Here is a 25,380-nt window from a genome sequence, read left to right as displayed (position 1 = left end):
GGAGGGGCGGCCTCCCCCCTGCCCGCCGCGGGAGTGGTACCGCCCTACTTCCCAGCGGGCGCTGCGCCAGGGCCGGCATGGCGGCGCGGCGGCTGGCGGGCAGCGCCTGGCTGCAGGGGGTAGCGCTGAGCAGGCGGTGCTGCTTACCGGGCGGGAGGGGAGAGCGCTACCGGTAAGGCTCTGTGGCGATCCCTCAGCGGAGGGAAGAGACGGGCCCGGCGGCGGTGGTGACACCGTGGAGGAATCAACGGATTGGGGGGGGGAAGGAGTTGAGGCGGGAAAGGCCGCGCCGGCGCGTGCGCGCTGGTATCTGGGGTCGCTGGCCTGGAGGCTGAGGCGGGCAGGCTCAGGGTGGCATGGCGCGGCCTGGGGCGGGGGAGCGCCCCTTCTGGCGCTTTTCCCTGCTTTTGGGGGGGCTCTGCGTCTCGGAGCTGCCCCGGACGTGAATTTGAGGTGTTAAGTGATTCCTAGAGCTGAGTCTCACGAAAAAGCACATGGAGGGGAGAGGTTGCTTTCAGGGTATGAATCAAGTGGAAAAGTCCCGTGCCATTGGGTGTCTATAGGCAAAATATGACTCGCATCTGGGATGGTAAAATCATATTTCGTAAGTTTATGTGACATATAGGAACAGCTAGAATTATGCAATATCACTAAAGCCCAGAGATATGAATGCACCTTAACAGCATTTCCCTCAGGGTCAAGGTCAGTGTGGAAGCACATGCGAATGCCAGAGTTACAGTAAGAGCTTTAGTGTTAGATTGCTTCATGAGGAAAAAAGGTAAAAGTATGTTAATGTAAGCTTTAATTTGTGTTAAGAGCAATAGAATGTGAGCAGTTGTGAAAAAGACTTGAAGCAGTGTCCTGTGACTGAACTGAGCACAAAGCAGCTGCTTTGCGATACACAGCAGAGGCAAATTTATGTGGATGCGCCTTCTGCAGTTGTGGTTATGTGAATGTGCTGTCTGGAGCTCTGTAGAGACTGGGCATCTGGAATGAAACAGGTCTGATTTCCCTGCATCCCAACTGAGGGTCTTCTGCTTGTGTAAACACTACTCAGGTCTACAATATATTTTTAAAGGTACCGCTTTCAGCTAGATCCTGCCTCTAAAGCATAAAATGTCTTTTCTGATTATGTTCAGGATTTTCTTTCTAAGATGCAGTAATTAATGAAAACTACTTTAAAGCCATAATATCCCCGAAAATAAAGAATTACAAATTTTATGTAATGATTTTCTGTGTATAACTTCTTGCCCCTTGAAATTAGGGCTTTAAGAGAAGCATCACATATGAGTTTTGTGATAATAATTTGATGTTAGTAACAGTGCAACATTTCGTGTTACTTTTCCTCTCTAATGTTTTAATTAATTCTGACCTGTAGTACAGAATTTCATTAATCTCCTTTTGTTACATTAATGTGACTAATATAAATTCAAAATTCTGATTCGTTTATAGGTGCTGTTCTAGTAGTACGGCTCTAGAGAAGACTGTGGAGAATTCAGAAGGTATGATGTCTTAATTACTAGTTTCCTGCATAGGTTTTTTTCATCTGCAAACAACATAGTGTGTCAGGAGATGAAGAAGACATGAATGCTCTCCTTCCCCTTCTTGGATTTTCTTTTCCCCCGTCTTCATTGTTCAGAGATTTCCTGGCTTAACTTGACTGCCCTCACCACCAAGCACTCTGTGCTCTCAGAGTATGGACTGAGTTGTCCAGTTCCGTGAGCTGTCCAGTTGCTCTTTGAAATGTAATAAACTATAAAATAAAAATAAGGAGTTTTCCACCTTGATCCTGGCAGTTTCTTTCACGTTCTTGCTTCTCTGTACTTCTCACCATATTTCTGCTATGAGTTTTGTGAGACCAGTAAGCTGGGGTGCTTGGAGCCGTGCTGCAAGAGGGAGTAAGTTCCTGCCAGTCAGTAACAGCTCATGGAAGCGTCAACACAGAGGCAGTGGGAAAAGTGCCTCTGCACACCCTGGCTCTGGGGGTTGTAATCGGGAGGTCCCACGTGCTCGTCTGTGAATGAATTTGCTAACATGCTTTACTAACAACCTCTAGCTTCTTCTTTTGGTATTGTCCTTTTTGCTCTTTGGGAAAGCTGGGCAGATTGATCTGTGTGGTGGAAGGAACTGAACAGTTGGTGACAGGCTGTTGGAGCAGGAACTTGAGAGGGCACTTGTCTGCAGTATTCAGGCAAACTGAACTGGAGAAGCCAAATGGGCAGAGACAGCAAACTTCAAACTGGGGGACTAAGAGTGGGGAATCAAGGGACTGGGAAAGGTTGGGGCTGAAGCAAGAAGGTACAGGTTAAGGATCATTGAAGAAGCTTGAATGGGTAAATGGGTGCAAACTCTTTGACGTTTATTTGTCACAGGCCCCGATCCTTTCTTGACACAAGACACTTAAGCTCCCTGCCAGCCTTTTCTTTTACCATTCTGGTAAATTGTGGCCTATGACAGACTGTTTTTTAAATCTTTGCTGTAGTACTTGCAGCTGGATCAGCTGAAAGCATCAATTTTCATGAGGTCGGGATTTTCTTTGAGCATCTGCTTGTTTCTAATAATAATATCATTTCTCATAGTTACTCAAGAAGAAATTGTACTCCCCCGAAGGAAAACCTGGTGAGTGTTTAATGTTGAAATAGCTCTCAGCCTAGAAGAAAATCATGGTTAGACAGCTAAATGTAGTCTGTCCACCAAAGTTGAAAAAGAAAATACAAGTTGCTGTATTCCTGGATTTAATGTCCCACTAGTGGCTTTCCTGCTGACTGGGATCTCTGGGAATATTCTTGACTCTTACTGTCTGTGCAGAGTATGTACACAGTTGTAAGGACTGCATTTTTAAGCTTAGTTCTTGTTTCTTTATAAAAGATCACATTCACTAGAAATCTGTAAAATCAAGTTAATTTGGCTGTCTGCATGTGGGTGTGTTTCTTTCAGCAAAATAAACTTGGCCATTGATAGCTGGCTGAATAAATCCTGTTTAGAAATTATGAGCTGAACAAAAGCTGTTTTGTTACAAGCACTTAAGAGGACTGTACAGCAAAAATGTAAGTTTATAGTCAAATGGTGTCTGCATGTAAATCTAAAATAAGACCACCTTCACCTAAACACTTTCAGTGGCCTTTCATTGCTTGCTTGAAACGCAGCCAAACTCTTAAGGATCCACAGGCACATGAGTCCTGAGAAATCTTGTTTTGTTTTGTTTTGTTTTTTTCCTCCCAAGATATGTTGTGGAGGGGGACTCCTATCCATCCCTCAGAGATGGGGGGCTCTGAGAGGGGCATTCCAGGGAATTCCTTCTGTATCCCTTCCCTATGTTCTTTGTTTGATAATGTATAATAAAGGCAGGAGTGGTAGCAGGAAACACACATGCTCTTCTGGTTTTCCTCAAAGTCTTTTCTTTTTTCTGTGATTGTTCCAGAACTGAGACCATTTTTGCAGTTGAATTTTTCCCTCCCTTTGCAAAAAGTGGTATTTTCCAAGTGCAGCAAAACCATTATTTTACAGAACTGAAAATCCTGACGGGCCAGGATAATCCTGTGCTTGTTCTGCATATATGTAATGCATAACATTCGAAGTCTGCAACTGAGTATTAATCAAAGCTCCTTTATGTTTAGGGATAAGCTAGCGGTTCTTCAAACATTGGCTTCTACCGTGAACAGGGTAAGTAGTTCTGTCATGGAAATGAGTTGAGTTTTCCATCTCACACAGTAGCCTTGCACTCTGGAGACTCTTACTTCTGCTTTGGCCGTAAATGAAAGATGGGACTTTTACACCATTTTTTATGAGGTTTTCACTTTTGCTCAACACATTTTCCTGTGTCCTTGAAGCCTCATTCTAGTGTCAAGAACTGCAATTACCAGTGAAAGCTGTAATACTCTGATAAGGCTTTAGCTAATATCAGGAGCAAGTTCCTTTACCAGTTCAGCTTCTCAGTTCAGACTGCCTCTTCCCAGTCTCAGTCCAGAAAGCAAGCCTTGCAAAGAGCAGTGAGTGTCTACTCTTGCTAGGCCACAACTGTAAGTGCTGTGATGCCGTTCTTTAATCCTGTCTCTCCTGAATTCTGGAAGTTGAATCTGATCCTGCAAGTCCCCTCAGCTCCCCCCAGACTGTTACAGTTGGGGTCCTACTTGCTTTGCAGGGCACTTAATTGCTTGCTGTGTTATTGCAGGGACCCTCTTGTTGTCACAGTGTTAGCCTGCACGTGTGTGTATAATGGAAATAGTTTTTAAACTATTTCCAAACCGGCTAAACCCTTTTGAACAAGAGGAACTTTTGTAAAATGGTCATCAGATAGTGGTTATGATGGAAGTGTTCATTGTGCCATAAGTTCCATGAGGCAGTGTGATATTCCTACAGCATGCCTGTGTACGTAACTATAAACGTTTCAGTCCAGGTTCTCCTTTCTACAGGATCCTACTGCTGCTCATTATATGTTCCAGGATGACCCTTTCCTTATGCCAAGAAATGCAGCCAGTGCTGTAAGTATTTTCTTTCAAATCCTTGATAGCTTCCCCCTTCCCTCTGTTAGTCTAGGCTATGAAAACTCTTATCTAATTGGAGAATTCAATTCAGAATTTTCTCCTCTGTGTATTTTTGAGTGTGTAATGACTGTAGCATTTCTCTGGACAAATCTACCCTGCACACACAAAGTTATCTCTTCTTCCTGTCCCTGTAGAGACTTTCCAGCTGACACAGCTCTTTTAACATTCTTGCAAGTCAGTGGTTTACCTGCTGAATTGTTCTGTTTCTCCATGCTCTTAGTACATTAAATAACTCTCAACAGTAATTCTTTAGGTGAAGCATTCAACCTGTTAAAACTGTGTTTACATACCTTGAATAGAGACTGTGGATATGTGGTATTGCAAGTGTTGAGATTTTGTGCTTACAGTTTAGATGAATTTGTATTAAATGAATTAAATTGAGTGAAATTAATTAAAACACATAAGGTCACTTATGCTTGTGTTACTATATAGACTATGTGTTTCAGTTAACTGTCCCGGCCAGGCCCCAGGAATTTTAGTTTTATCACAGAGCAGCTATTTGGTAACTTATGTTTATGGAAATAGTAGTGTTGAGACGATAATAGAAAGGAAGAAGGAAAGGAATCTTCCCCTGATGTTATCTTTGCATAAGATTAAAGAGCATGAAGCTGAGGCAGGAGAAAGCAGAACTGGAAATGAGGGCAAGAAGGAAGTGCTATGTGTGATGTTAGTTAGAGCGTAGCAAGAGAAGACTGGGAGATGAGATATGTCCTGGCAGATCAGTGATACAACTACAAGAGAACTTGAGTTCTTCTGCATACCAGAGGTGCAGCTGGTGAGAAGGCTGAGGGCAGCTGTCGAATGTGAAGAGTTTTCTTAAAAGAAACTGGAAAGGAGGGTCTGACTTTAGAACCTGAGGAAAAGATATGAATGGGATTTGGGTGATGCTCTTGGAAATGACAAACAGGGAGAGAAACATCTGAGTCCTCTAACTCTTAAGGAGAGATGCTTTTGAGCTTGAGGTGCTAGTGCAGCATTTCAGATGTGTCTGATACAGAACTTTGTCCTTTGACTGAGTAACAGAAAATTTAAAGAATAGACATTCTTATACTGGCATAAATACTGGAATGTTTATCTGGAATGTTGTCTTGTGCCTGTGTTTCTACTAAAGAGTTGAAAAGGAAGCATAAGTTTAATTTGATCCCATCAGAACACTCAATGCAATGGAAAATGTTGTTCTTGCTCTCAGCCTTTTAATTGCATGTTTCTTCATCTTGTTCTCTCTCGTTCCTATGCAGCGTCTGTTTTCATTGTCGAAGGAGTCTGGGAGAAATGCTGCAAAATACATTATTAAGCAATTTCCTCAGTATTTTGACAAGACTTTTGTAGAGCCCAATGTACCAGTAAGCTTTTTGCTTTTCATTTTCATTGTATTTGTGCTTTTTCAAGTATTGAAATCAACTGTCAGACTGGTCCAAAACTAACATGAAAAGATAATTTTATTAACTGTTTTGCGGACAGCTGTGAAAGCAGTACTGTGTTTCCATTATGTTTCTGAAGTGAACATTTTTCCTTAGGAATTCAATATCATATCAGGTTCTTTAGATAAAAGTAAGAAAAGAAAAGTTGGTTAGATGTTGACTTGCATGAAAATGGGAGGTCAGGCTGTGTTGTCCATCACTAAATGGACTGCTGCTGTTAGGCTGGGAGGGTTAGGAGATTATCAAAGCAGTGTACTGGGTGGAGAGTAAGCATATTGGTTAGTGTTTGGGCAATGGTTCAGGCAACGTTTGAGTTCGTGTCTAATGTGCACTCTGCTTTTAGTGCTTGATGCCTGAGATTCTTACACCTCAAATTGAAGGATTGAGTGAGGAAGCTCTGAAAGAGCGTATCCACCTCAGAAGGGTGAAAGATTCTGTGGACCTCTTCGATCAGCTTGTACAAGCAGGTATGTGGCCACCTGCCAGATTTTGTGGTGGAGCTCTCCTTAAATTGTGGCAAAAATATTTTAATAGCTGGCACAGGCTATGGAGACAATTTCACAATTACATTGCTGCCTTTCACAACTATCTTTTAGGACAAGAGGTAATGGCCTTAAGTTGCGCCAGGGAAGGTTTAGACTGGATTTTAGGAAGCATTTCTTTCCAGAACGGGTTGTTGGGCGTTGGAATGGGCTGCCCAGGGCAGTGGTGGAGTCCCCATCCCTGGAGGTGTTTAAGAGTCGGGTTGACCCAGCACTGAGGGATCTGGTGGAGTTGGGAATGATCAGTGTTAGGTTAATGGTTAGAGTAGGTGATCTTCAAGGTCTTTTCCAACCTAGATGATTCTGTGATATCATTGGTCTGGTGAAGTGGTTCTTCAGTATTATTGGGCCCTCCTTACCTACTGCTTGTCTGACATGTCAGTTTGGTGATACAGAGAACAAATGATTTCTTGATCAAGAAGCAGATGATACAGTGTTGAGTTTTTTTCTTTTCTTCCAAAGCGGAAGAATCAGTGATGCAGGAGAGTAGGGCCTGTTGAGGGCAGATGCTGCGTGACTGAGCGATGCCATTCTGCCCACAAAGGCCCTTGTGCAGTAGCATATTGTTTGGTATAAGCTGTGTCTGTGCTGAGCACTTTGCTGTTGTGTTGAACTGGTATAGCACAGGAGCTGAGTGCCCCTTCTGTGAACCTGGCCTCTGTAAATGAGTCGAAATTTCTCAGTTCTTCCTTAATTTGGACCTTATCTTTGTCATGGGTGAATGAGGAGGAAGCAACAGAAAACTGTAACTGCCACAGCCTCTGAAGGAGGAAAACTTACTGGGAAGGGTGACACCTTCTCATCCACTACAAGATGGAAAGGAGATGATTCCATCAAATAGCTCTTTTCTTTTTTTGGTTTTAAATCTGTTTCATAGAAAGTGAAACACACAAAATGGTCTTCACAACAGGGTGTATCCTAAGAGTAGTTATGAAAAGCACTAGAAATTTTGGATGTTGTGTTGGGCTTGTGCTGCTTCACAGTTTTGGCTGCCAGCTGCCACTTCCCTCTCCCACTTGGTCAGGAAAACTCTACCCTTTCAGTGGCTTCAATAGAAAAACAGATACTCTAGTTCAGTGTTAAAATTGTCACCTGCTCTGAATGGGTTTGTGGAAGTATTAACATCACACCCAGGTTTTACAGACTTGCTGGAGAATGCCTTTATGTCGAAAGAGAGCAAAGTGGCATAACTGGGTGTTTGAAAGTTTTCTGATACAGCTGTGGAATGGTGTGTTCTTTACTTTCTCTGCGACTGTTGTACATCCTCATTTTCTGTAGGTACCCCTGTATCTCTGGAGACCACAAACAGCCTTTTAGATTTGTTATGCTTCTACGGAGATGGAGAATCTACTCCAGAAAAAGAAGAAAAAGAGGATTTGGAAGAACCAGGGGTATGAAAAACCTGTTGATCTGTACTTCTTTCCTTCTTTCATACGTAATGGGAATGTATCAAGGTGATGTAAAGATTTTTGTACTGTGACTACCTGCCTGGAAGATAGTGTGAGGTGGGTCAGATGCAGTCAACATTCCCAAGGGATACATACGGCAGTTATAAAAATCCTGTGTGTGACCTAGTAGCAAAAGCAGTTTCCATAAAGCTGAACTTAGTAGCTGGAACCCTGCCGTGGCTTAGTTCTGCTGAACTGCATTTAAATAACTGTTTCTCACTGACAGCCTTGGTTTTATAGTTGCCTGCGAAGAAGCCCTCTAGTACCTCTAGTGTAGATCAGCTCATTAATTTTCTTCCAGTCGGGACCATATTAACTAGATTTCAATGAAGTTGAGGGATCCTTGTGTGACATCAGAGTATCGGGTCACAGGGTACAGTAGTAGATATGTTGCACAATACCCGTCCCTGGGAAGACTGTTGAGGGAGAAAGGGGTTTGCGGAGCATTTGCAGAATCTAATGATTCCCAGCAATTCCCCAAATACATATAATTTACCTTGTTAGTATGTCTAGTAACATAAACAGTATTTTTCATCTAGTTCCTAAACATTATATAGAAATGATTTTAATGTAATCTGTAGTGGTTTAGCCCCTGCCAGGGTCTGAGACCACCATTATTTCACAAAGGGAGTAAAATACAAAGCCCCGAGACTGAGATAAGGAGAGGTTTAATACAACAGAGCAACACAACAAACAATAACAATAAGAATAACAGTGATAACAATGAACAGAGCAAAGTATATACCGATACAGCAGTGAGAGGACCGGCTGCGCCAACCCACGCGATCACCGATTCTTCCCGTGCTCGCGCCAGGATGTGACGTCAGCATGATATATGAATAACCCGGCTAGAGCTTCCCCCCCCACTGCTGGGGAAACTTAACCCTATCGTGGCTAAACCAGGACATAATCCATTAAAAAACACCTTTGGTAACATATAAATTGCTGCTGACCTTCTGTGTTGTTACCAAATTACGTCATTTGATGTTTAATCATAACTTTGAACTCTGAGAAACTTACTTCTGCAAAAATCTTTCCAGGTGAATGCTTCAGAGCAGAAGGCTCCAAAGAAACAATCCCAAAGAGGTTCACAGCCATTTGCCTCTAGATGGAGGTATAGAAGACGTTGCCAATATTTGTGTGTTCAGTGCGTTGTGTATGTGCATTGTTGTAAAACAGACTTCAAGACTTTTTAGCAGCCTGTACTTGCAGGTGTTACTTGTTAAATACATCTGTGTTTGAAAATCTTTTAAAGTGATAATGGAAATCTAATAAGTGATTGTAGAATAGCTCAAAGTATCATAAGTAATATATTTGAATGTCAGCTCATGGGAGTACAGCCCATTATTTTGTTCTATATGTTGAATCCTTTTCCTGAAGGTATCTTTTATGGAGTTCTTTAACATTCAGCTTGTTCATTGATTCTAGGGAGAACAACAATGCTGAAAGGATATTTAAGATAATGCCAGAGAGGAATGCACACTCCTATTGCACAATGATCCGTGGGATGGTGAAGGTAAAATACTCCTTCAGTGCTGGGAGGACTTTTTTCAGCTTGTGAAATCTCACGCAGTCATAAAGATTGTTTATTTTTGTTGTTTTTTTGTTTTTTTGCAGCACGGGGCTTCTGCTAAAGCTTACGACATGTACATAGATTTGCTGAATGAAAGACACAAGGGTAGGTGTCTCCTGGTTTTCCATTGTGGTCTTCTAAGTAACATAGCCGTTGTTGGGTGCATGAATATTTGTTTCATGGCAGTGATGATTGGCGCAGGGGTACGGACCTCAGCTAGATCATGGGAGCTGAATGCAAACTGTTTGTTTCAGTGCAGCTGGCATGTGGCTGGCTCCCTGGAAACAGGTTTGCATGAGACTTTGCCAAAAACTGAGCCATGTTAGAACAAATTGTTTCCTGTAGAATATAATTGTCAGTTAAAATGAATTATCTTACCTTTTCCAGCTGATGTGCACACCTTCAACGCACTGATTACAGCAGTCCCATATCTAAAGGAAATGTTCTTAGAAAGATGGGAGTTAGCCAAGGTAAGAAGGTAGAGGAGAAGAGGTGGGGAAGTGGTAAGAGTGTAGGGGCTGGGTCTGCTTTATCCATAGAATTTTGCAGTTGCTAGAAGACTAAAACAAAGAGCTCTATATGAAGATACTGCAAAGGAAGTACACTAGTTTAAACATACAAACTAACTACTGAGAAGTGGGAAATGTACTAAATCCAGCCTTGCCCTTGCAGAATGGTTTGCCTAGTGAAAACCTACCTGATCCAAGAACTGCCCAGACAGAAAGTAATTGGGAAGTTGTGCTCAGAGATAAAACCAAACTATTTTAGATAAAAACTCTTTGAATTGAAATTCATGATGGTGTGGTAGAAATGGATTTTTGAGGAGTAACATTAGAGGCTCCAGTTTTAATGACGTAACATCAGTAAGGAAGGCTAGTACGTAAATTTAAAAATTTCCTTGATGTTCTAGACACAGTTCTTCAAGATCTAATCTGATGTAATTTTGTAGTCTTGTTTTTTTGGTCGAATTAATTAAAAATTAGATGGTACTCCCTCAACACAAGGCCAATTGAGGCAGAGCCCTTCACTTGAAGGGGATGAGAAGGATTAGATTGAGGAAATGCATATATACCTACTTGATAGCTGAACTGTGATCCGTAATATGTGAAGCACTAAGGATTTGGGGATTTTGTTTAAGGTCTTCCTGAATCACATGGCTCAGCAGGAAGTGCAACCAAATCTGCTAACTTTTAATGCTTTACTGAAGACTCTGAGAAGATGTGGTGGTGTAGGCAAAAGTATGTCGCTACTGGTAATAAAGGAAATGGAAGCACTTGATATAGGTAAGAGAACCAGAATGATTATTATATTCCTGTGCCACCTCCAGAATAGTATAGTTAAGAGTTCAGTAGCAAACAACACAGTGATTCCTAGTTGCAGGGAATTTGTTTCCTTTTGCAAGAGAACTGAGAAATAAAGATGTGTAAGTATTGAGCTGTGGCCACTGAGCAAGCAGTGCTTGTGGATTTCAAATTGAATCGTCATCTTTAGTCTTTGTTCAGTGCTGATTACTAATGACAGTATAGTGGGTGCACTTAGCCCCTTAGGTCAAATAATGAAGCATTTTCATGCTGTAGTCTTTTGGGCTAGGAGCATGTTTATCATTACATTTTTACCTGTAGTACCTCTAGCTACTCAAGGCCAGGTGTGTGTATGCAGTGGGGGAGTGTGTCCTGGCTCATAGGCTCTTTCTCAACTGGGTCCTTATTGTAGTACTGCTGTAGAAATAGTGAATAATATGAATATATATTTGCAGCAGTCAGCTGAGTCTGTTTGATTCCCACAGATCAAGGAGATTTACTTCAGAAGTCAGCCAATCCAGTTCAGGTCTATATATCTACATCTTTACAGGAAAAAAAACCTTTTGATCTAGATGATGTTTTTTGATGTCAGGTAAACACTGCAAAACCAGGGAATGTGGCATAGCCTGTTTGATGTCTTGCAGAGTGTGCTTTGCCCTAGTAACATGCTTGCTGATACACTAAAGATAGGTTCATGAGCAGAATGGAAAACTAGTTATGAAATATTTTTGCTTTTAATTTAGAATGGGGAAGCTTGGCTGTTTGCTCCTTAGCAATATGGTGCTTCAGCTGGTGGTCCACCCTCAGATATCGTCTCTCCCAGTTGTACGTGAGGTCTGGTCCAGCATTAAGGTGGATGGAGAGAGAAATGAGAGAGTAAATTTATTCATGCTGCCTGACTGGAAGGGCTAGAGACTGTGAATTAGAGCTCAGGCATACAGCTCAGCCAAGAATGTTGAAGTAACGTCAATGTTTTTGCTTTTCAGAGCCTAGCCTTGCAACGTATGATCATCTTCTCTTTATCTTTTATAAGGACGGTACGTGCAATATCAACTTGTCCAGGGATGTGGCCTGTTTAGCAGCTGCTTTAAATGCTTTCCAGATGTGATTGAGTGAAGGCAGTTGATTTATGGATTGAAAGACAGCTTCTTGTGTGTGCAGTCCTAATGTTACCTGCACAGTCTGATTCTACTTGGGTGCAGAAAAAGCTACACAGGATCGTAACCTTTTACAGGGAGGGAAGAGCCCTTGTGTTTTGAGAATGGGCAGAACTGGGAAGAAAACCCATTTCCTTTCTATTTGTGGCCACAGGTTGATAAAGCTCAAGAGCAGATGTGCTCAGCCTCTGTGGAGGCTAGATCTGACTACAGTACATGTGATTTCATACACTGTGCTACTCACAGGGAATAAATTGCACAGGCATTCTGTTTTTCTGCAACAGTTCTCTGCGTTGGAGCTGTCTTGAAACAGCTGTGTTAGAAGGCAGGAGCCCAACGGTTGGAGATCCTTCAGTCAAAAATCGGTGGGCATGGAAAGGGAAGACCCCAGTAGTCATAGCTGCAGTCCTTGTGTTTTAACAAATGTGGAGGAACTGCTCTGGAGTCTTTCTGGGTTTGGTTGTTGTTTTTCTTTGTTTTTTCCCTTTTTTAATTTTTAAAATTACTATTTAAATTGTTTAGTTGTTTATGAAATGCCTCGCTTTTCACAGTGCAGCCTTCTTAAGGACAAACTTCCAGGCCTGGTGAATTCCTTGCTAGAAAGTACTTTTTATCTTTCCAAATCTGCCCCATCGTGCTGTGGAAATCTGGCAATAGTGCAGATTTTAGAGCAAATAAAATTGCAGCTGATGTGGAGCACCGCAAGCAGGGGCACAGATAAGAGAATCATGACACTTGTCTGAAATCACGTTGCTTGTTTCGATGTCCGTATTACATTTGCAGGCTGACACTATTCACTAATGAAGTGCTTAGCACAACCGAGATGTGATGTTGCTTGTCTGTTTGCCCCACAGTTGATAGTTACCCATCAGGCATCATCTCTGAGGTGCTAGATGACGTTGAAAAGAGGAGTTTCACGCCCCAGGACCCTGATGATGGTATGGACTTCAATATATCTGACAGTCTGCATTCATTAAGCTTGACTGAAAAGGTACCTATGAATTTCAGGTACTTCTACCCATCTAGGAAGAACACATGCAGCTTATATCAGTCCCTTCGGATGCTTTTTGGACACAAAGAAGGACAAATTCCAGTGCCAGGAGGTTGTGCTGTGCGTTGGTGCACTGGCTTCTGTGTGGAGTAGCAGTGTAGCCCATGTGAATGAGTGTTTGAGTCACCTGCAATAAAAAACACGAGGCTATTTACAAGACTAGTGTAAGAAGGAATGTCTGCTAGCAGCTTCATGAAATGATACATGTCTGGTGAACAGTTTTTTGTTGCAGTGTGGTGTGAGTTCCTATTCTAGTTCTTCCTAATCCTTTTCAGAAAATTGCATGAAATAAAACCATGCAAAAGTGAAACTTGGGTCTGTGGAAGGGGTAGATTCTGAACATCCCACATCTCACTGGCTCTTTCTGCCCTCTGTAACGGGCTGCCCAGGGCAGTAGTGGAGTCCCCATCCCTGGAGGTGTTTAAGAGTCGGGTTGACCCAGCGCTGAGGGATCTGGTGGAGTTGGGAACAGTCAGTGTGAGGTTAATGGTTGGACTAGATGATCTTCAAGGTCTTCTCCAACCTAGATGATTCTGTGATTCTGATTCTATGTACACAAGGTTGCCCTGGGATGTTCACAGCCTTTCTGTGCATACAGAAGTAGATGCAGCTTCAGTCTGAAGATGAGTCTGGCTGTGCTGTTTACAACCTGGTGTTAACAAAGTGTCGGACGCTACTCTTCAGCAGCTGACAGTTCTAGGATGAAAGAAGCCTTTACAGTGCATGCTTCAGAAAACCAGTGAGGAGTTGATATGCTTTTAGACAGATTATGAGATCATGTTGGAGTAGCATATTGGGTTATCCTACCAGCAATTTTCTTTTGTCCTTGGAAAGAAGCCTGGGAATGTTGTACACCTCTTTTGTTTGCTTCTGCCCTGCTATGTGTGTTATACTCTGCTCTGTATATGCTCTGCTCTAAGCTGCTGCCAGAAGTGTATACTGAACACCCAAATAACACAAAACTGTCTTCTCCAACTTAAAAGTGTCTGATTTATTACATCTTGCAAGGGAAAGGCAGGTGTATTGTACCTAATGGTTTTAAGTAGATTATCTTAACAGTTCTTTCCACCATTTTGCTACCCACAGCCAGCCATTGTTTCAGTCTCTGATAGCATGCAGTACTCTTATGTTTCCTTCAGAAAACAAAAGCCACCTATCCACTATTCTCACCACACAAATGAAATTGGCTGCTGAGCAGGATAGTTTATATTCTTCCTCCTGCTGTAGCTTCCTTTGCCTCTCTGTGGCAGCATCAGTCTGCGTGCTGCTTTGAAGTGTCAGTTACAGAAACCAGGGTCGAAGCCTCACAAAACTGGAAGGAGACATTTTCAGGGGACAGTTGTATGTTCTTGGGCAGCCCTGGGGTGTACTGAGTGGGTGGGTAACCTGCCTGAGCACCGGCCTCTGTTGCATGTGTTCTCTTCCACTAGAGTTAATAGAGAAGGTGAGTGATGTGGCTGCCTTTTTTTGTAGCCTTCCTGTTAGACAAATAATGCTGTCTTGCATCAAACAGCAGAGTGTAGCTTTTGTAAAACTGCCTGAAGTCAAACAGGTCATCTGCTTAAAGCTGTCTCCAGAAGCACTGCAGTATAGTTGCCTCTAGTCCACTGGCTAGCAAAACTTGTAACACACCCGAGTTACATGTAAAGTGAAGATCCCTGCTACGTTGTCAAACTGAGCTACACATTCAGCTTTCTAATTGAACATGTCTCATCTGTCCTCTGGGAGGCTGGGTTAATGAGCTGTGTATGTCTCTGTGAAAGTTTGAAGCTAACAGACTCCCATTTTCTCCCTTTCAGCCAACTTTTTTGCCACTGCTATGCAAGCGGTAAGTACCTCTTTGCTGCAATTCCTTTGAGCCCTCCAGCTGTTTCAGAACTACCTGTGAGTTTTCCAACCTGTCGTACAAGGTTTAGCTCTCTACCTTTCCCTTTTTCACCTGTGTTCATCACCTCATTAACTTTCCTCCATAATTCTGCAGTTCTTTGCTTGATACCTCCTAAATTGGTAACTTGCCTGCCTGTGATACGTGCACCTCTTGCTAGAGATGCGTTAAGTCCCTGTCTACTGTGCCCTACCTCCTCCTCCTAGTGACGCTGCAGCGGTCAGACAGTCTCCACACCAGGAGATGTCAGTTTAGGTTAGAAAGCTCTCACCCACTTGGAGAGTTGCACATTTGTCTCAACTAAACAAAATGCCTCGGCAGTCACTGCACTGAATTGCATCCTGTTAAAAATGTTTGCTCTCAGCTCATTACTCTTCATACCTTTGTGAAAGTGAGTCTCAGAGGGATGTATTAGGTGTTATATTTGGTAGCTTTAAAATTGAACTGGTTTATTGCAGTGCTGTGATCTTAAGGATATCAAGCTTGCCTGTCGGTTAAATAAGGCAATGGAGAAGGGAGACAACTGGAAATTCTTGGACGTGGATCGGTTGAATGCCTACTGGTGAGTGAAATGCAGCTTACACTGGCTGGCTGGTGTATTGTTGTCAATTTGAACACAAACTAGGATTTGTACATTGTGCAGAACGATGCTGTGTGGAACACCAGCTGGTTGTTTTATGTGCAGTTTGGGAATTAAGTCCCTCTTAAGAACAGTGATAGCTTAGGATTTGTTTTCAATTGTGGCCTTGCCCGACCTGAAATAAAGTCTTGGAGCATCAGTTTAGCTTAATGCCCATCCAACAACGATACTAACCAGTTGTGTTTTCCACCATCCTGTTGTCCACTTAGGATGGCAGCTTAGGAGGTCACACCAAAATAGCATACAGATCAGACCTAGCGCTCTGCATGGTGGTGTAGAGAGAGGTTGCAGTGCAGCAGGTGTATTTAGGCAACAACCCCCCCCCCCCCCCCGTAGTTCCACTGTTTGACACTAATTATGGCATCTGAAACATCTTTACCAATGTCATTAAGTGCTGCAGTCACTGAAGGTAATTAAGTACTTGGAGCGTGCTGATTTGAAGAAAAGCCTGTTTGGGCATTGGAACTAGAGATGCTCCAGTAAACTAATAAAAAATAATTATCATCAAAATAAGATGCCATTTCAGGGGTGGGATGATTCATATGATTTTACCTTATTTCACCTGTAAATAAATCAGGGGAAATTAATGGAAATTAATTTCTCGGTGCAGGGACATTTCTCCTAGTCAGTGCATTGGGTCAAGGTCCCAGGCTTGCATTGCCAACTTGCACAAGTAACAAGGTTAATTCAGTCACTTCTTAAAGTGGTTCTTAGCCAGAGGTTGCATTTGAGAGACTTTCAGATACCTCAAACCTGGCATTGGGCAGGGAGATTGCATTTTTTTGAGATTTTTAAAATGAAGTGGTCTAACTTCTGATTAACTCTGCCAATTACCTAGCGTCAGCATTAAGTTCTCTCATTAAAAATTCTACTGCTTTTTTAATTATATGGAGTATTGCAATCATACAGTGAAATTTCCCTGATCTGCAATACGAATCTGATCAGAACACCATCATTTGCTGGTGCTTCTCTATGGTTTGGCTGGCTTAATCATTACTGAATTAGAACGTTTTTTCCCTCCCATAGGTCAAAATTCTTTTCATTGTTGTGTATGATGGAACAAATTGATGTTGTGTTGAAATGGTACAAAGAAATGTCCCCTTCGGTAAGTGCGTGTTAGGGTAAGCAAGCTCCAAAGCTTTAGTATGGCAAAATGGAACAGTTACAGTTTACTGAAATGATTCTCCTCCTTCATCAGGTTTTCTATCCAACTCCTAAAAATATATTGGATCTCCTTCAAGCGCTGGATGCAGCCAACCACTTGGAAGTGATCCCTTCAGTCTGGGAAGGTTGGTGATAGCCACGTGGCTACATAGGTGGTTTGTCTGATAAAAGTCAGGGGCAATGCGAAGCGGGAGGTAGTTGGGGAACTTCCCAGTGCTCAGAATAGCCTGGTAAGGTGCTTTGGCATGAGGGACGTTATTCCTTAGGGCAGTGGTGGGGCTGTTGCATTAGAGAAAGGCAGGACTGGTAGCACGAACTGTCAGAGAGATCAGGGCTCTGTCATAGTTAAATGTCAGTTAAATCTCAGAAAACTGAATGGTTACCAGAGAGTAGAACCTTAACCAACAGCCCAGGATTAACTCATTTAAATTATTTCTCTGTTCTTTGCCCCTTAAGAATAGGAAACAAGAATGCAGATACAGGCTTTAGCACACAGAAAATGTTAAAGGAGAAGCTCTTCCCCTCTGGTTCGGTCCTAGGTTTCCTAAAGCAGAGTCTCTAAATCAAGGCCTTCAGAATAAAAGCGTAATTTATTCTGTCTGTGGTGCGCAAATTTGGACAGCTTGAGCTGGGTGCCTCCAGAGAGGGACCCCAAACAAAAATCCCCTGGGCAATGATATCCTTACAATCTGTGCACCCGCCCCTCACGTGCTCTTCACACGCCTTGACACACCTTTTGGTCCAATAGTAAGATTCAGGTGTGGGGTCATCTTATTCTTCGTTGGATCCTCTCATCTCTAGGAAGGTTCTTTCCCTGTTTCTGGGGCTGTGGTTTAGGTTACGACTTACTATGTCTTCTTTTTTTGGTTCAAACTGCTTCTGGAGTTGTCTTGAGTTTACTTCCTCCTCCAATCAACAAATAGGTCAACACTAAAGCTGTAAATTCTGCTTTATCAAGAACTGATACTTACATGCAGTTAAACAAAGTCCTTAAAGCCTTTCAAAACATTAACAGACTCTGTAATTTTATATATATTCCTGTGCTCTTACAGCCTCACAATCTTACTCCATTATTGCCATGTGCTGTTCATGTCTCGTTTGGGTCTCGTCCGCATGCTCATACGGCTCAAGCTTTGCTGCCTTCCACAACAGAAAATACCCTACTGTCACCAACACTGAGGGGACAGACAGGTTCTTTTAGGGATCCTTGGCAGAATGATGACAGCACTAATTTGTAGTTACAATTAAAGCTTTATTTTCTTAACAGGATTTTATTAGTGTAGCATAGAATTTATAATCAGAAGAGCAGAGGATTTCTATAAGTGGAATCAGTGTAGTACAATTTTATAAGTAGTGTAGTACAGAATTTTACAGCACCACTTAGCTTATGGTTTCTAATCACCTGGACCCTCTGCAGATCGGGTCAAATCCTAATACTTGGTTTGCTGTATCAACATAAAAATCATAACCTAGCCTTGAAAAACATATAAAAGAATACAAGTCATCACTCATTCCTCACGAGGAAGCAGATGGTGGGAGTGTCCCTGGCCACTGGGGGGTCATGGGTCTCATTGTCCAGCAGCAGATTGGGTTCACGTTCCCACTTAGGACCTGTAACTGCTTCATTTTGTAGACAGTGCTCGGTGTGCTGTGGCCTTCCCTGTTCCTGTGGGTTGGCCGGGTGCCTGGGACCTTGAGGGCCGTTAACGAGGGGAGTAGTCAGCCTGGCGCCGACTCGAAGCTGGCAGGGAGGGGAAGAAGAAATCTGTTTGGTTCGTGTACTTGGTGCACAGGACCTTCAGGGCCCAATAATGAGGGGAAAGTGAACTAATACGTGATAATGGTCGTAGATAATGGCTGTTTGCCTTACAAAATGGCGTTAGTTATGCTGACCACATTACCAGGAGTTGGGAGCACAGGTTGCTGGTCACACCTACTAACTCCTGCCTTTCTCTAAACAGATATGAAACAGCTGGGGTTCAATAGGAGACATGACCTGTTGGAAGAGCTCTTGTCTTTGATGAGCAGGGAGCAGCACCCTCATGAGGTATGGAAGCTGTTGTGGTTTAACTCCAGTAAGCAGCTAAGACCTACACAGCCACTCGCTCACTCCTCCCCAGCGGGATGGTGGAGAGAATCAGAAGGGTAAAAGTGCAGAAACTCATGGGTTGAGGTAAAGACAGTTTAATAGGTAAAGCAAAAGCTGCACACAAGCAAAGCAAAACAAGGAATTCATTCAGCACTTCCCATCAGCAGGCAGGGGTTCAGCCATCTCCAGGAAAGCCGGGCTCCATCACACATAACGGTGACTTGGGGAGACAAACGCCATCACTCTGAACGTCCCCCACTTCCTTCTTCTTCCTCCAGGTTTATATGCTGAGCATGATGTGATATGGTGTGGGATACCCCTTGGGTCAGTTGGGGTCAGCTGCCCCAGCTGTGTCCCCTCCCAGCTCCCTGTGCACCCCCAGCCCACTCGCTGGTGGGGAGGGGTGAGAGGCAGAAAAGGCCTTGACTCTGTGTAAGCACTGCTCAGTGATAATGAAAACATCCCGGTGTTATCAACACTTCTCATCACAAATCCTAAACATAGCACCGTAGAAGCTACTATGAAGAAATTTAACTCTATCCTAGCCAAAACCAGCACAGAAGCTCAGTGAAAAGAGTAGAGATGTCTCCCCATTTCTGTGTGCAGCATACAGACTGCATTTAAGGGCTGGATTATTGTCCCTGGTAGGTCTTAGAGGTTCAGTTCTAGTGCATATGCCATTACAGATTTCCAGATCTATGTGAGTTTATCCAGGCCTGCTAAGTCCTTCGAATTATCTTCAATCTATAGAGAAACCTCAAATTAACACAGAAGAGGATTACTTCCTTACCAGGGTTTGGAAGAGAATCCAGCCCAGCCAGCCACATCTCTGGGGAAGCACGTGGCAGAATTTGGGGATTTTTGCCAAAGATGTCATTGCAGTACCTGGCTTCTCGAGCTGAGGAGGGTTAAAGGCTTATGCATACTGCTGAGGTCTCTAAGTACAGCTGTCCTGGCCTTGAAGCTTGCCTAGTGGGGACAATTGTCCTGACAGAAGGGAGAGATTTTTCCGCCAGGAGTAACCGCTGTTAATTCACAAATTTAAATCACACACGGGGCAGACCTGTAGGATCTGTAGGAAGAATCGCACCGAAAAGGGCACGTTAATTCTAGATGTTTGGGGATTAATAGCACAATCTTTCCACAGATTCAACTGGAGTTTGCCAAGTGTGCTGAAGACATCAAAGCTGCCCATGAGCAAACCGGGAGGGAGCAGGCCCCGTTAGAATGGACAGGCCGTGCGCTGGGCGCTGTCGCTGTGTTGTTTTCCAGGGCTGGGAGGACCCAGGACGCTTGGTACGTGTGTGGCTGTTGTGAGCTCTTGGCTTGCTCACGCTGTAACTCAAGGCTTAATCACAAAAATCAAAAGCTAACGAATGATTGCCTTGGAGTGCTAGTGCAAAGGGAGGGGATAAATCCTGCTGGGAATGCGATGGGGTTTTTCCTTAATATTACTGTTTATTCTTGGCACCAAGTTACAGTTTTCTATCTTAAAAATGGTTTAGAAGTTAATGTAGCAACTGGCTTAAAGCATCGTACAGCTGCTTATGGCAAGGTAGGGTTTGATTATCACTTCACTAAGCACTGCTGATTTCCTTCAGCTTCCCATTTTCTAAAGTTTATAACTCTTTTGAATTCAAACTGCTAAAGATGTTAATTAGACTTTAATTAGGGTTATTTCTAATTAAAAGTTTAATTAAAACTCCAAAGGGAATATTTTTAGAACTCTTCAGTAGCTAAAATTTACTGTAGCTAGAATTTCCTGTCCTGCATACTCTGAACTTGAAATACTGTTTAAAGTAATCTCGCCTCCAATTTAAGGTTCTGAGCTATTTTCTGTTAAATACAGATGTTCTCTTTGCACTGATTCATTTGAAACAAAGTGGCAAGTACCCATCTAAAAATGTGTAATATTTTAAGGTAAACTTGCCACCAGTACACTTTTTATTTTTTCTGCGCTAGTTGAGGTATTTTGTGTTAAACTGATCAATGTGTTAGCTGGTACACGTTGCATCTGCAAGAATACGGCATGGGATCTGTTTTAGATCTGTGGGGAAGATTGTTTCATGAAATTGAGCCTGCCTGTGTTTCAACAGGAGCTTACCCAAGAGATTTAGTATCTGTTGGTTCCTGTGGGGTTTGGTGGGGTTTTTTTTAATTATTATTATTTTTTTCTTTTGAACAGGAACATGATAGAGCGTTTCCAGCAAATCAATAGGATTCCCACGTGAGTACTTTTAGGTTCTGACTTCAGGTACTGAGTCTCCTCTTTGGCTGAGGTATTGTGTTTCTGCTCTAGAATCATAGAATAGTTTGGGTTGGAAAGGACCTTTAAAGGTCACTCAGTCCAGCCCCCAGTTTAACTGACAGCAATGGTCTGTATGTTACTGCTACTGCCAAAGTGTGAGTGTGTGTGTCTGTCCCTGTGAGCACAGGGGTTTGTTTATCCAACTGATACATTCCAAGACCTTTCTGTCTCAAAAAATGTTGAAAATGCAAAGGTGGGGTTTAAGTGGTTGATCCTTGAGATGTCACTGAATGAAGCTCTGGGACATGGAGGACAGTGCCACTGATGAACTCGGCCTTAGGAATCAGTCTAAGCAGGACTCTTGGGAACATCTCACTTCCCATGTGCTCCAAAAAATTCCAGTATGTGACTAACCAAGCATGGGTGCTTCTGACATGTCTGGAGTTCTGAAGAGAAGTTTATCAAGTCCAATCCTAAATCTTAGGTGGTGCACTGTTAGGCTACAACAGTTAGCTTTTCTCAGGATTTTGGGGGAAAAATTCTGTTAGAAGTAGAAAACAAATTCTAAGGAATAGTAATGTGTTTTGTTTGGGGGGAGGGTGTTAAATAAAATTAAATCCTTGGAGCTCACCGAAGCGAACACCGTGAGGGTGTGTGGTACCAAAGGCCACTGTTTGTGGCGCTCTGTGCATGCCCGTTTCTGCAGACTGCCGTGGGTGTAGCCCAAGGAAGCCATGACACTGCCAAGCTGTGTCAGAGCCCGTCTTAATTTGGGGAAGAGGGAAAGGAGGAGAATTCTCCTCCTGAAATCATGGTTTAGCTGGTGGTTTGTGACTGCCATGGGTTGTGATTGTGAAGAGAAAGTGGTTTCCCTGCTGTTACCAAATGGATTAGAGGCTCTTCTGGCTGAACTGTCCCCTGCCTTCCCCGCTCTGCCACCCTGCGGCACCAGCTGCAGCCACTTATTGTTTCCCTGCTGAAAGGCGAGAGAGGTGTCTCCAGCAGCTGCCCCAGGTGACAAAGGAGCAGAGCCAGCGCTTGGACACGAAGTGAAGCTGGCAGAGCACAGAATCACAGAATCATAGAGGTTGGAAAAGACCTTGAAGATCATCTAGTCCAACCATTAACCTAACACTGACAGTTCCCAACTCCACCAGATCCCTCAGCACTGCGTTAACCCGACTCTTAAACCCCTCCAGGGATGGGGACTCCACCACCTCCCTGGGCAGCCTATTCCAACGCCCAACAACCCCTTCTGCAAAGAAATACTTCCTAAGAGCCAGGGTAACCCTGCCCTGGTGCAACTTGAGGCCATTCCCTCTTGTCCTATCTCTTGTTACTTGGTTCAAGAGACTCATCCCCCCTCTCTGCAACTTCCTTTCAGGGAGTTGTAGAAGGCGATGAGGTCTCCCCTCAGCCTCCTCTTCTCCAGACTAAACCCCCCCAGTTCCCTCAGCCGCTCCCCGTACGACATGTGCTCCAGACCCTTCATCAGCTTCGTTGCCCTTCTCTGGACACACTCGAGTCACTCAATGTCCTTTTTGTAGTGAGGGGCCCAAAACTGAACACAGGAATCGAGGTGCGGCCTCACCAGTGCCGAGTACAGGGGTAAGATCCCTTCCCTGTCCCTGCTGGCCACGCTATTTCTGATACAAGCCAGGATACCATTGGCCTTCTTGGCCACCTGGCCACACTGCTGGCTCATGTCCAGCCAGCTGTCAGCAGAGCTGCCTCTGGCAGTGAGACATCTGCCTTTGATTTAACGTGCTGTCACGCTGTTCCTCTGCCAGCCATGTGAAAGAGGGCAAGAGCCCAATTTGGGGACTGTAAAGAGGGGAAGGTTATTTAGACTGCTGGTAAGGTGGGATCCTTACCCTGAGCAGTGAGCTGCTGCCTTCTGGTTTTGTGCAAGGAGAAGTATTGCATTCTGCTAGGATAGAAGTTCCCAAGTGCACCACGTCGGTACAGGCTGAAGGCTGAGGTGGGATTTCTGGCAGGAGCAGAATTAGCCTGGTTGATTGACCAGAGAATCTGTCACCTCCTGTCCCTCTGTCAAGCTCCTGCTGTAAGTTCATGGCCACTTCACTTGGGACCCTGTGAACAGTCACTCTTTGCCTTTGCTTTTGCAGTGACCAGGTGATGAATGAGTTCTTGAACTGCGCTAAACAAACCAATTGCCCAGATGAGGCAATTAAGCTGGTAAAGCTGGCAGCGTCTCTCGACCTTCCTTCATCTCAGAGACTTAAAAGCAGAATGGAGAAGGAATTTGAACTCTCTGAAAAGCAGAAGTAAGTTGGAGCACTTCATGCTGCTGCTGGAGAGGTATAGTAGACAGGGTGGTGGAGGGGTAATTCCTGCAGAGAACTGGCCCCAGAATGATGTGCCTTTGCTTGACTCTGGTAGATTCACACCCCCAGAATAACCCCTCAGTTTTTGATGCCACGCTGTATCCATCCCACCTAGGAGTTCAGGTAACTCCGTGATGGAGTTAGCCTTGTCCACCACTCAGCTCTGCTATCACCCTTCTTTCCCAGAGTCTTTTCCTAAAGACACCGATTTCAGGCTCTAAAAGCAGGGAAGTGGTACAGGATGGCCCCTGCACGTGGTTCACAGCTTCTGAGGTTCATGGTCAACCTTCAGGACATCTCGCCAGCCACTATAGCTTGTTTCTGGGCTAATGCAGTCAAGCTCAGACAATGGACTTAGCCTTGAGGGACCAGTTTGGAGCCACTGGTGTGGTCCAAGGGAGTCAATAGATCAGAGTTGCAGCAGCTCTGACAGCTGGCCCATCACTATCTGGGTAACTGAACTTGTCTGCTTTTCCAAAAGGAGGTGGGTGTGTTCTACCAACTGCTGGGTTGGCCGCAAGGGTAACGGGCATCAGGCAGCCCATAATGTTCTCTCTGAGGGGGTTTACCCTGTGTTTTTACTATCTCTTTTCAAGCAAAAGTCACAACAGGTGACGACTGATTACTGGACTGTTTTGTATCTGCAGGAAGACACTGGAGAGCATCAAGTCAGACAGCGACAGCAGCGATAGTGACAGTGACAGCGACAGTGACCGTGACTAGCTGTCCCTCTTCCCTGCCCCTCCGAGAACTTGGTGCCAGGAGGCTTCTGCCAGAAGTGAAATTACAGCTTCAGGGAGGTGCTGCAGCACTGTGGAGCGCTCCAGGGCATTCTGATACCAGACCTGCTCATCCTTCTTGGAGCAAGCGGGAAGCTGTCCTGTTTACTCTGCTGGGTAACTTCAAAGGCAGGGGGGCTACACCAACATGGTGTCTTCCACACCACGAGCTGGCTCCGGCCAGGCAGCAGGGAGCAGAGTGCTGCTTCCTGGAGGCTGCACAGCCACCTGCAAGACCTTGATGGCTTGAGCAAGACTTCTCTTGGACCTTCTGCAACATAAACCTGCACTGGATTTAATTCCTTCCCAGCTAGCTTGAATATCAAGTTTACTCTGTATGTAAATGCTGTAATATAATACTCATCACCTGTGGTGTTACTCGTCATCATTTTGGGAGACTTTGGACTGTGGATGTTAAAAAGCTACGATTTGTACAGCTGGAGACTGCATCTAATAAACAGCTGACCTGAAATAGGGCTGTCTTCTGATAATCCCTGAGTAGAAAGTGTTGATTACAAAGTGTTGCAGCTGCTCTGTGAGAGAATAAAGTTCACAGAGAATAGAGCAATCAAGCTAATGAGGTGAGGGGGAAGAGGGATGACTGTGCTGCTCTTGGCCTCACAGCATTGTGCTGCTGGGCTCAGCTGGAACAGGAAGCTGGAGGGTGGTTTTTGAGATAGTTATCTTGAACAGGCAAAGAATGGTCTTATTCCTGAGAGGATTACACTGTATTCCAGGCAAAAGTAGTTAATAGATGATTCTCTTTGTGAAAAATAAAACCTTGATGTACATGATCAGGAAGAGTAAGAGCACACTGCTGTGGAATGCAGCTTAAGGATAAATCAGCTATGAGTTTGGGAAACGACAGCTGCTCGAGGTGGAACAAACTACAGCTGGAAGGCTGAGAGTCAAGTGTTCCTCACGTTATAGCAGCAGAGGGGCTGTAGCTCCAGAAAGTGAGTGTGTCTGTTCTGGGAATGTGTGACCAGCACGGGTTAAGGGGTAGATCAAAGACAAAGGGCTTTGGGGGTGGCAATACACTCTTGCTTTATTGTACCAACACTCTGAAACTGGATCAGCAAGAAGACAAAGCCACAGTTACTCATTTTGGCAAGTGGGGACTAAGGAAGTTTGGTCAATCTCTCTTCACTGATGGTGAGAATTAAGGGAAAGGTGAGAGAAGGAAGGAG

General features: G+C 43.9%; 1 protein-coding gene and 1 non-coding gene across 3 annotated transcripts; both read left to right on the top strand.

The window, feature by feature from the left end:
• Positions 1-75: 75 nt before the first annotated feature.
• Positions 76-24,662, top strand: PTCD3 (pentatricopeptide repeat domain 3). 2 transcript variants are annotated; one of them, XM_074865516.1, is made up of 24 exons: positions 76-172; positions 1,453-1,502; positions 2,580-2,619; positions 3,618-3,663; positions 4,413-4,481; positions 5,783-5,887; positions 6,309-6,432; positions 7,786-7,898; positions 8,996-9,069; positions 9,384-9,471; positions 9,573-9,633; positions 9,916-9,998; positions 10,667-10,811; positions 11,816-11,866; positions 12,841-12,924; positions 14,837-14,865; positions 15,381-15,484; positions 16,589-16,667; positions 16,761-16,851; positions 18,688-18,773; positions 19,963-20,111; positions 21,001-21,042; positions 23,193-23,351; positions 24,059-24,662. In XM_074865516.1, exons 1-24 carry the CDS (start codon positions 78-80, stop codon positions 24,132-24,134), a joined length of 2,043 nt encoding a protein of 680 aa, XP_074721617.1. In that variant the 5' UTR covers positions 76-77; the 3' UTR covers positions 24,135-24,662. The 2 variants fall into 2 exon arrangements, with proteins under 2 accessions (XP_074721617.1, XP_074721619.1); XM_074865518.1 differs by lacking the exon at positions 76-172 and adding an exon at positions 959-1,078.
• LOC141943640 (small nucleolar RNA SNORD94) lies at positions 9,708-9,849 on the top strand. The gene has a single exon (XR_012629022.1). It is a non-coding gene; the product is annotated as a small nucleolar RNA SNORD94 (small nucleolar RNA).
• Positions 24,663-25,380: the final 718 nt, after the last annotated feature.

The sequence above is a fragment of the Strix uralensis genome, chromosome 4 (genome assembly GCF_047716275.1).
Source record: "Strix uralensis isolate ZFMK-TIS-50842 chromosome 4, bStrUra1, whole genome shotgun sequence".
NCBI classification, from domain to species: Eukaryota; Metazoa; Chordata; class Aves; order Strigiformes; family Strigidae; genus Strix; species Strix uralensis.
Note: the sequence above shows the minus strand (reverse complement) of the source record. Positions and strands in the feature narration are given on the sequence as shown.

Excerpts from the sequence above, each read along its gene's own strand:
- PTCD3 (XM_074865516.1), top strand. The coding sequence starts at position 78 with ATGGCGGCGCGGCGGCTGGCGGGCAGCGCCTGGCTGCAGGGGGTAGCG. Across the intron at positions 6,433-7,785 it reads CGATCAGCTTGTACAAGCAG|GTACCCCTGTATCTCTGGAG; the intron begins GTATGTGGCCAC and ends CATTTTCTGTAG. Across the intron at positions 7,899-8,995 it reads AGGATTTGGAAGAACCAGGG|GTGAATGCTTCAGAGCAGAA; the intron begins GTATGAAAAACC and ends AAATCTTTCCAG.